General features: G+C 45.8%; 1 protein-coding gene across 1 annotated transcript; it reads left to right on the top strand.

Moving 5' to 3' along the window:
- Window positions 1-9382: 9382 nt before the first annotated feature.
- LOC123032897 (keratinocyte proline-rich protein-like) lies at window positions 9383-10285 on the top strand. Its single transcript, XM_044449075.1, has one exon. It carries the CDS (start codon window positions 9383-9385, stop codon window positions 10283-10285), a length of 903 nt encoding a protein of 300 aa, XP_044305010.1.
- Window positions 10286-11677: the final 1392 nt, after the last annotated feature.

The following is an 11677-nucleotide window of genomic DNA, read 5'->3' as shown; positions in this document are numbered from 1 at the left end:
TTATCAAAAAGACCACAACAGGTGTAACCCACTTGTAACCCACTTAGAGAGCCCTTGGGAGTAATTTAATTGTGGGATAGAAGTTGAATGAATGAATGAATGAATGAATGAATGAATGAATGAATGAAAACAGCAGGCGAGACTCAGTGAAGTTCTCAGTCCACAACTAAGCTGCCACGGACAAAAAGGCCCTCTTCTTAGCAGCTCCCCATCGGTCCTGATGCTTCAGGCCCTTAGGATCTAGGCAGTGCATCTGAAGAAGAAAGAAGCCAACTTAATCCCCAGCATCTTCTGTGAGTATGATTAGTACATTCGGGCCCGAGCTTGGAGGGGAGAACACCTGGGAACCACATATAGTTATCTTGAGTTCCGCAATGAGAGATAGGTGGGATATAAATCTAATAGATAAATAAAATTGCAAGAATGGGAAGTTGAGGTTCTCCAGATGTTGAGGGACCGCAGCTCTCAGCATCCCAAACCCCTAGTTCTGCTGGCTGGCTGGTGCCAGTGGAAACTCAAGTCCAGCAATAGCTGTAGGAAACTTGCTCCTGAAAGCTGCAGAACTGACCTCTAAAAACCAGAGGGAGCACTTTTCCCTAAAACACACAACAGAGCAAAGGTGTATTCACAGAGTAGCTATAATTTCAGGCACACAAGACTGGCTGTCCCTCTGATCACACTGCTGGGAAGAACAGGGAGGCAACAGAGAGGAGAAAAACCGCAACAGCAATTGGCACAAATCGTGGGAGCTGAAGAAATAAAAACTGACAATAGAAATGTGGAAGACATGCTGTCTCGTGTGTGTGTGTGTGTGTTATGTAGCACAAAACTGTCATACCTGTACTAAGCTAGGCAAAATTTACCATAATGTGTTCTTTGTAAAGTAGGGAATGGGGTGACCCCACAGTGCATCCTAAATACTGGTAACTCTACCACAGGAACATGTGCTGAAAACAGGATGGAACAGGCTTGCAAATATGACAAACTATTAAAAACGGCAGAAAGCCATGCATGCAAATGTCAAGATTCAGACCCCATTTACACCACAGACATGATCTAGGCAAACGATGCTACACAGAAGCAAATCTCAGTGCTTCGTGGGCACAGCTATGCCATGCATGGTTCTGGAGCCAGAAGAAGACGCCAAGCAGTGTCAGAGGCTGCGAAAAACAGTTGGGTTGAAATGAAATGGCTTTCCCACCATCACACGTCTCTGCTTGAAGCACAAGGTGGCCATCGTGACATACAGCAAGATGTGACACGTTTTGTGGTTCCCAGATCAGAACACCTGAATTACGAAGGTGGTTGCATGATGCAACCTCCTGCAAAAGCATCCAGAAGAGGGATAACTTCCTGGGTACTGCATTTGTCAGAGGGAAAGGTTGAAGAGTTCTTACGAAGTTAGTGGGGATAGAAATCAAGACTTCACTTCTATGCATGCCTATCTGGAAGTATATCCAGTAGAATGTACAAAGAATCTAGTTTGGGGAAAGGTCAGACTCTGGCAGATGGGCCCAGCTTGGCTCACTGGATTCTGGCCCATCAACCCAGTGCTGGGGCCAACTCATTCTGATGTGAGTCAAGCCAGGACACAGTCTTCCCCTTGTACACCAAGCTATGGCCATGTGGGTATTTAAATTCTAGCTGAACATTTTGCAAATTTCCCTGCTTTAAAGAAATCCATGAATTGTAGCCCACCTCAATCACAGGAGCTGTGTAAAGGAAGAACCCAGTCTAACCTGTAAGCTGTCCAGAGACCCTCAACGTATTGGACGGGGTAAAGATACCCAAATAAATAAATTGCCTCCCAAGTCAGTGAGGCGCTGAATGCCAGCCAAGTATAAGTGGAAGCAGCCAAGTTTCTCAGCGTTGGCCTTCATTCAAAACCAGCAAGACCTGCCTCAGACGCCTGCAAGATTAGACTTGACTCCTTAAGGGCACTCCATTTTTGCTCTCCTTGCAAAGGAGTGGCAGAAAGAAGAACCGAAACGTGAAATGCTGCTCATTTGGGGAAAACCAGTTCCAGAGATGTTAACATCTTAGAGTAGGATTGCCTATACACATGCACTGAAGCATCATAGATTTCCACACATGGTCTCTTAAACCATGAAAAGTTCTCTCATGAGGTCACAGAACTGAGCATTTGGTTATTCTTCAGTCATGGAGCATGATGAGTGAGTGATGTTATAATAATAATAATAATAATAATAATAATAATAATAATAATAATAATAATAAAATATGCAGCCACATCCCTGATTGACGATCATGCATAGAATCATAGAGTTGGAAGGGGCCATGAAGGCCATCAAGTCCAACCTCCTGCAGTTACAGGACACCATGTTACACCATCCCATTTGGATGGCCACCCAGTTTCTTTTTGAATGTCTCTAGTGTAGGACCGCCCACCACCTCTCCAGGCAGCTGGTTCCATTTTCATATTGCTGTGACAGTGAGGATGTCCAGCCTGATCTGGGTTGTCACAACTTGAATTGATTATTCTGTGTCCTACACGCTGGCATCAGCAAGAAGAAATCTTGACCTTCCTCTTTGTGAACAGATGCTTCTCCACCATTTTATTTCCACACCTGTGAAGAGGAGGTTGTTGGAGAAAGATCAGCCAAGAGGAGGAGAAAGACTAATTTCACTCTACTGAATCATTTTAGGATGTCTACTGAATCATCTTGAGCTTTCAAAAATGCCCAACATTCCTATTAACTTTTTTGAAAATGTGTCCTTTTGAAAAATACACCATGTTGAACCTACATTTAAAAAATCACACCTTATTCCATAAAGAAAGCTGCACAATGCTGAAAATATGTGTGGAAACACACTTTCCCCACTTGAAAAGATGGAATGTAACCTGCAGGGTTGGTTGGAATGCCACCAGGTTTCCTACTCCTCAAACAAGTCATAGGTTCTTTAAACACCTGCAGCTATCTTATACAGGTCCACCTACTATGGGTGATCTTACTATCCCAAGTCCCAGCCTTGCTACCTGTGAAACCCTTTCTGAAGCACAACCTGGGGTCTGGACCTTGAATCTTTCTGCAAGTAAGGAAGATGCTCTACTACTCAAAATATGGTGCATCCTATCAACCATTAAACAGAGATGACTGTGGAATTAGGAATGGGAAGGACTTCCTCTGAGGATAGTTGAAAAATTCATACGGTCAAATTTGTAACAAGGTTTTTCCAGTAATCGAGCCAATATGTGAACCAAGAGCATCATTGACCCTGTTTTTGTTGGAGAAGTGGTCACCTATCTGATGGTGTTGGCAATGCTTTTGACTGCAACCCAAAGTAGGAGGAGATTTTTCTCAGTGAAGCTGTGGAATGATCTCCCCACTGAGGCTTACATGGTGCCAGGTGAAGACCGCCTTCTATACAGAGGCATCTACAGAAATCTAAGGTTATCTAATGGCCACCAGGGTACCTGTGTTGGTGGCTTTTGACAGGTCTCTTTGCATCAGCCATTGTTCCACCTGTTCAGTTCTTTTCACCTTTCTAAGCTGTTCTAAGTTCTGTATTATTGACAATGTAAACCACCTTGAGGGCTTTGCCTGTTGGGCAATAAAGAAGTTAAACAAATAAACTCCCATGACCCCTGACTCCTTGGATACAGCTTATTGGAGCTGTCATCCAAAATATCCCTGATATTTAGCACTGGAAAGAGGACATGTCTTCTGGGCCAACTCCAAAGCAGCATGGAGCTGCTGAACCAGAGCATGAAATCAAGAGCTGTTGAACCAGAGCATGAAATCAATGAAACACAAGTCCTACATCATCCCCCGCTCCCTGTTGTAACATCACACTTTCCTGGCAAGCAGGTGAGGTCATTCCTTTGGAACCTTAGCCAACCACCTTTGCCCCACCTGAAGCCACCAAGCTTGTCTCACAGGTAGTTTTACACACCTACATTTCCAGGTTATCTTCATACCAGCTCATCGTCATGACGGTTTCTCAGAACCTTTACCATGCCTGCCACAGCTTCAGGCAGAAGGGGGTTGAAACTGAGTATCGGTGCCGAGGTGGAATGAGTAACCCATGGAATAGATTCCTGAAAGAGACTTCTCACCGGATGGACATTTGCCTTTATGATGATGGTGACACACCCTACCTATGTATCATATGAGTTCTAGTGATTTTCCATCAGTTAATCAGCACTAACATTTTTAATAGTATAAGCTGGTATTTTAGATTGCCCTTCGTCCAACGACATCACAAGAGCTTCCACCATTCCCTCCACTGTTTTCAACTTCACAACAGCCATGTTAGGTGGCTTAGGCCAAAGATAGTGACAGGCCTGAGGTCACGGAATAAGCTTTGTGGCACAGACAGCAAACCCTGCCTTAAAAATTGTAATGTTCTAGTGGGTTTACATGGTGTGGGGGTACAATCTTCCAGGCAACGTGGTCCTATGCTGTTTGGCTGTCACACGTCAATAATATGGGCCAAGATGCTCCATTCAACAGCCTTGCTTCAGCATCCTGCAGGAAATGCATCTTCTGAACCCTCCTCGAGGGCAAATCTACATAGAAAGCACTACATTTATCCTAAGCACTACACTAGAAATATCCTAAATAAATAAATACATTAAGGATGCTGTATGCACCCCCTGTGCTGTCCAAGTTGGGACATGAGCACCAGGTAGACCAGGGCAAATGTGGCTTCTTCCTGCAGTGCAGGCTGAACAAACTGGAGAAAGTGTCATCAGATCCAGCCCAGATCCAACCTAATTGGGATCAACTCAATCCTGCCCATTTCCATTCAGCAAGGAGCTTGGATGGAGGAAGTCTGTTGCCAGTTGGCAACCAATGCCCAAGCTCTTCCTCTAATTTGCCTAGTGCATCTTGTCTGGCAGTTTACATGGGCAAAGAGCATATCCTGACCAGCAATTAACAGCAGAACTTTCCATATGAATGTCCAATTTCTCTGTCTAATCAATGCCGTCAGGTATCTCGAAGCACCGACTTCTTGTTCCATGTGACCCTTTGCCCATGGAGGTGGTGTTGCTGACCCTGCAGGAATACTTCTTGAAGGGTTTGTGGAAGTGGGACATGTTGAAGGGACAAATCAGTGGGACATATTTCTTTTCCAACTACTAAGCCATAGCAGAAGGTACATTTTGAAACCCAAGCACTCAGTGTAACAGACTCAGAGATACACCCCAAGGAATTCCACTAAAGACGGCAGCTGGGTTGATCCATAGCAATATGTGTGCACGTGTTTTGTACGTCTTTCACAGGTATTTTTTTAAAGAGAACGGATCTGAACTGCCTGTTCAAGACCAAGCAAAATACCTTGCACAGCAACAGGGATATCTTGTCCCTAAAAAAAACATTTTCCACCCAGCTATGGTGAGGATGCAGCAGAGCACAGAGGAAGGTCTGAGCGGGATGGCAGGCAATTACATTCTCCCTGCTATTCAAGACATTCCTGGTGTACTGCTGCCACGAGCCGTTGCTGCTCCTTGTGCTCAGTGCTTGGCACATGTGATGCTCCTTCCGAGCAAAGTAGAGGATACAAGGTACAAAAGGAGAGAGATTAAGGGCTGGGAGGGGAAAGCAATAAAAAAATTGCAATGGGAACGGAAATTGGTGGGGAGCCGAGTGTGCCACCTTCAGAAAAAACATTGCAAGAGAATGATCGATTTCAGATCTGTTTGACTCAGAGTGGCTTAAAGGATGAGCCACACGAAGCCAAGAGAAGAGATGGTTAAGACATGATGTTATAGCCATCGAAAAGGTGTCAAATGCTTTGGTGGACTGAAACCAACAGGATCCAACTACAACGGAAGGCATTTTGATGGAACCTTCGAAAGAAATTCCTGAAAGGATGACATGCTGAATGGTGAAACGGGCTGCCTCGGAAGTTGGCACTCTCAGACGGGGTGGGCAACTTCACCTGAGACTGAATGGCACGGCACTGAGCTACATTCCAGCCCATGATTAATCACTCACATGGCAACATTTGGGCATGATCCTGGAAAGCTAACTTTGTGTAGCAACACAAGGATTCCCCTGGATGGAATGTGTCAACATGCATCAAATGCCGAAGGAGGCTTTTCTCGGGGCAGGGGACAACCTGATTTGCTCATTGGCTTGCTTGAAAGCAACCCCTTGAGGTCTGCCAGTTGGAGACAAATGAAGGTTTAGGGGTTAATTGACTGCTGAGCCCCATGAGCTGGCCTCCCAATCTAACTCCACATTACTATAGATTCAGGCTCCAACTCCAACCTACAAGGTGTGCTGTTACAGGAGCTGGAAATCTTTGCTTGTGGTCAAGTCCAAGACTTTCAGGGAGTTCTCGAGAAAGGCTCAGTTGGTTATCAGGGAAATGCAAGGCAGGCACTATGGAGATGGTGGTCTGCAAGCATTTCTGAATTCTGTGCCCGGTTTCAGCCTGTGCCTTCAGGAGCCCCCACCCATAGCAGATCAACTGTTGCACCTGGAGAGTGGACTGCTCTTTCTCAGGAGTATTCCGTTACTCTTCATCCCATAATTCCTCAGGAGGGCATGTCTATGCCTGAAAGCTGGTCAAGCCTGAACCGTTTGAAGCCCTGGGGCTAGATGGTAGTACAGCATCTGTTCCTGAGTCCAAAGAGCAACAACTGGCTTGCAGTGGGTAGGGTGAATGTCCATCTCCCCATAGGGCCCAGAAGCCCAGCAGATGCTGGTGGCTTGAATGTTGGTAGAGCAGTGTATCAACCCCAACTTTCCATCTGAATGTTAAAGAAACCATCTGTGGTGCCAAATCCATTTTAAGGCCAGGGCTAAGCACCATGGGTAACACTTTAAAGTTTGGAATTAAGCCTAGCATGAAAACGTTTGGCACTGGATCTCCTGTCCTCCACTCCAGAAACCCCAGAAGGTATAGGACACCCCTTAGCTGAAGTCCTGCAAATTTGATGTGCTTCCAAAGATTTCTCATATTACCATTGTGGTGGAAGAGAACTCGGAAGCCATCTGGCCCAGCCTTTCCCAACCTGGTGGCCTTCAGAGGCATTTGGATCACAACTCCCAGAGTTCACATCCAGCAAGGCCATTGACTGGGAATCCTGGGTGTTGCAGTTCAAACATGTCTGGAAGGTACAAGGTTGGGGAAGGTTGTTCTTGTCTAACTCTTCTGCTTAATGTACCTACAACATCTCTGAAAGACGTCCATCCAAGCATTGCTTGAGTAAAGTTCTCCAGTGAAAGGGAACCCACCACACCCCGAGATGGCTTCTTCTTCCATTTGGGGGTTGTCCTACTATTTTGCTGACATCTTCTTTCTTGCTATTTCCACCCATCAGTCCAAGCCCTGCTCCCTGAAGCAAGACAGAACAAGTCATGCAATCAGTCAGTTTTCACTTGTTTTTTTTTTCCTTTTTCTTTTTTGCTAGAGAGAAATCTGCAACGAGTTATGAACAAACCATCTCATTTAGGGATGAAGGGTTTGAGTTGATTGTCTTGCTTTGTACCAAATTGCAGGATCCAACTAATACAACTAATTTCTATATGGTGTGGAAATCGCTTACCTGTGTCTTGATGGCTTCCCACTAAATATGCCAAAATGGGGAATTTGCACAAGAAAGCCTCAAGGAATTACTGACACCTGGGTTGAGCAACTTTGGGATGTCTGGGGAACATTTTCTGCACCCTGAGTTTTTTCTCCATGGATTGCATGACCTGATGATGCATGTATTGATTTGGTGGGGGGCAGGGAAAATAGCATCCACAGCATTATGGGGCCGGGGGGGGGGGGTCAAACAAGCTGCAATTGACCTTCAGAGCACTCTGTTCCTTAAAAATACTCTTTCCCATTTTAAATTATTTGTTTACACACTAAAAATGCTGGATGTGGGCTTTACACTGAGGAAGAGGGCATGATATTCACTGTTAAGCACTTCTAACTTCCCAGAATAGGCAACTCCAGAAAAAATAGTTTAGAGGCGTGAAGGGGTGGCAAATACCATTCAGAAAGGAGCAGAGATACAGTCCATGATGCAAGGAAGCGTGATATATTACAACTGAAAGTATGGGGGAACATACCTCATGTTATTCTTAGTAGTCACATATCTTGCTACTGCTAAGACAGTTCAGCAACCGAAAACTATGAAAGTACATAACTGAAATCAGTGGCTTCAAGTTGTGGACCCAGATTTTTAGAAAACCTTTTGACCCAGCAGGCAACCCCTACCAAGAGGATTCAGCTCCAACCCTTTTCATTCATCCTCCAGGCTGCAGAGTTTAGGGTCTTGGTCTTGGCTGCCCATAACATGGTGTTTACAAGCAACAGCTCAGCCATGCAGCCATGTAGAAGAGGTTGGGAAAGGGACCTTGATATATAGTGACCTGAAGGGGCTGAGGATCCCATCTAACAGGGTGAGGAGAACATCCGCAGAGGCCTTATCCCATCCACTGGAACCAACTCCCAGCTGCTTCTCTTATTCCCACCCGCCCTGCACTGTGTCTTTCTCTTGGGGTCCTCTGCTGGTTCAGCCAAAATTATGTTCTTGGCTCTCGGGAGCTCCCAAGAGCAAAGACGGGCTTCACCACACAGTTCCCACACAGCAGCCCATCCCTCACTTGCAGTCCCACCTTCTTCTGGGTTCCTGATCTGTCGCGTAATGGGTCAAGTGCCAATCCAGCCAGCTCTCACCCCTAGAACAAACATTCCTGTATTTGTTAAGGCTTCTGTTTTTAGAACATAGCTGCATATGTCAATCAATTGATGGGAGGGTTGGAATAAATTGCCCATTGCGAATGCTGAGTCCAAGAAGGGAGTTCCCCTCCAGAGACAATGGAGGAACACATGAATAATACGCAGTTGTGAAAGGCTGGAGTCATCCAGCAGGGGTGGAACTTGGAGACTACTTAAAAAGCATGTGCCATCCCTTCAAGCACCATCTCTGTGACCAGCTGGGTAAGTCCATTTCAGCTAATACTAAGAAAGGGTGTGATTGTGTTACAGGGAGATGTAGCCTAAACTGTTGTAGGAAGGGCTGTGGCTTGTAATTTCGGGGGTCAATCTGTTTTAGCTGATAGCAATCATGGATGGCCATAATAGGAGCTGTTGTTATGGTGGGGCTGCTAAGACAGAGGGCTGCTACTTCTACTCACAATTGCTGTGGTACCAGGCAGTAGTAACAATGTTGGTAGCTCAGTTATTATCAGCCTGACAGGAGACAATTAAATGTATCACCTTTTATTTGTTAAGATATTGACTTTTTCTGTTGAGATGTTATTCTCAAAAATCAGAATGGCCTCTTGTTCCCGCAATTTTTATGAATGGAGAGCCAAGTCCAAACAGGGGAAATGGGAGGTGTGATGGTGACTTTGAATTGGGCATGAAACATTTTCATTTTGCTTGCAGGCTTTTTGGAACTTTGGTCAGGATGGCTTCGTTCAATAACCAGCACCAGTGCAAGCAAGCACCAACCTTGCCCCCCGCACTGGGCAAAACAGTGCCATTGCCGGAACCGATACCCTGCCCACCGGTGGTGACGATACCAGATTGCCCTGTGGAGCAGCACCAATGCAAGCAGACCATCACTGTTCCTCCAGTGATATGCCCACCAGTAGTGGAGCCGCCCTGCAAGGAGCCACAGGTGGTGGTTGTGCCAGCTCCATGCCCAGAACCAGTTCCATGTCCTCAGGAGAAGCCTCCATGCAAAGAGCCACCAGTGGTGGTCATTCCAGCTCCATGCCCACCACAGGAGCCTGTTCCTTGCCCCCAGCAGAAGCAACCCTGCAAGGAGCCACCAGTCGTGGTCATTCCAGCTCCATGCCCGGAGCCAACACCCTGTCCTGAAAAGAAGCCTCCATGCAAGGAGCCACCAGTGGTGATTGTTCCAACTCCATGCTCACCACAGAAGACAGTTCCTTGCCCCCAGCAGAAGCAACCCTGCAAGGAGCCACCAGTCGTGGTTGTTCCAACTCCATGCCCACCACAGGAGCCCATTCCTTGCCCCCAGCAGAAGCAACCCTGCAAGGAGCCACCAGTCGTGGTTGTTCCATTTCCAAGCCCAGAACCGATTCCATGTCCTCAGGAGAAGTCTCCATGCAAGGAGCCACCAGTGGTGGTCATTCCAGCTCCATGCCCGGAGCCAACACCCTGTCCTGAAAAGAAGCCTCCATGCAAGGAGCCACCAGTGGTGGTTGTCCCAGTGCCGTGCCCAAAGAGTCCATGCAAGGAGCCAACTCCAGTGCCATGCTCACCTCCTGCTGTAAAATGCCCACCACCCATGGATCAGCAGCAGAGGAAGCAGCCGTGCCAGTGGCCCCCCCAGAGCAAGTGAGCAAGCAGAGACAAGCGAGTCGAGCTTGCAGCTGGCTACTTCAAAGATACCTCATCCTTTCATCCATGAAAATGCTTTAAAACCAAAGCACTTCTACTAGCAATCCAGGAACTGTTGCCTTAATTTTAGTCCATCATATAATTACCATCAATGAGTTTTTTAGTTTCTTCTAGAGAAAGTATATTGAAGTTAGGTTGTTGAACTAGTTTTCATAATTATGAAATGCACTCTTTCATTTCTGTCTTCTCTTCTGTAACAAGATATTTATTCTATAAGAATGTTTATGTTATTGGTCCAACAACTTGTTAAGCAGAACGGCATACCATAGCAAAGGAACGGGGGTCCTGCGAGGTTCTCTCCATGGCTTCCAAGCTTTGCTCTTCAATGGACTGAAATGTGAAGCCAGGCCCAAAGCTTCTCAGGTGGGCATGTTGTAAGAGTGGGCACCATCAGGAAGCTGAGTAATCCCCGAATTCCTCGTAAAGCAGAATCCACCTTCTGTTGGAAAAGCATCCACAGAACATTAAGAAGAGAAGCATGAAGAGGTCTGATGAAATTCCAATCCAGAGAGGCTTGTCGAGCTGCAACAGGAATTTGTTTCCAAAGAATCCTTAGTTGTTTTTACTGTGAATTTAATTAAGATAATTGCATAAACCAGCCTGATTTCATTGGGTGACTTCCATGCCATTGTTACCTAAGAGACATTTATTTGCTTCATGGGGAAAGTGTGGTGCAAGATAAAGGCTGATTCGGTGTCCACCATCCTGTTTTTCTGATTAATCCATCTGTAAATGTTTCTGGGATTTAAATTATCTTTTGCATGACTCTGAACTTTAGAAATAAAAGATAAAACCATACACAGTTGATTTGGGAAAAGTTTCTTGGGAAATGGGGGGTGTCCCAAAAATATGATGAAATGGGGGGCAGAGAAAAAATTACCCATAGTAAATAAAACTAATAATGTGGATGGACAACTTACACTATAGGTGTCTTTGGAAGGTCTTCCAGAGGGACTCTAGAAAACCAAATCCTTGTGAATTCCACTAGAAACCAGCCTGTATGACAAGTCTAGCCCTGAGTTGTGAACTGGGGTGCAGTTGCCCACTGGCTATCCCCGTTCCAAATCTTCTGGTCCAGTTCTCAGCCATCATCTTCATCATCTAAAATCTGGTACATTCAGAAATGCATTTTTGGGAAGATATATGTAAAGAGATGGCTGTAGATGTGATGGATATGTATTCCAGAGAGCTTGCAGAACTAGAGGAATGTGGAAACAGTTTTATAGGGAACAGGGCTGGCCCTACATTAGACAGAGTGAGGTAGTCTCCTCTGGCAACAGATGGTGAGCATGGAGAGGTTGTCAAGGGCAGCACATTGGCTGTCAAGGTGTCA

This window comes from Varanus komodoensis, unplaced genomic scaffold (genome assembly GCF_004798865.1).
Source record: "Varanus komodoensis strain SLA01 unplaced genomic scaffold, ASM479886v1 scaffold57, whole genome shotgun sequence".
NCBI lineage: Eukaryota > Metazoa > Chordata > Lepidosauria > Squamata > Varanidae > Varanus > Varanus komodoensis.
This window is presented reverse-complemented; position numbering and strand designations above follow the sequence as displayed.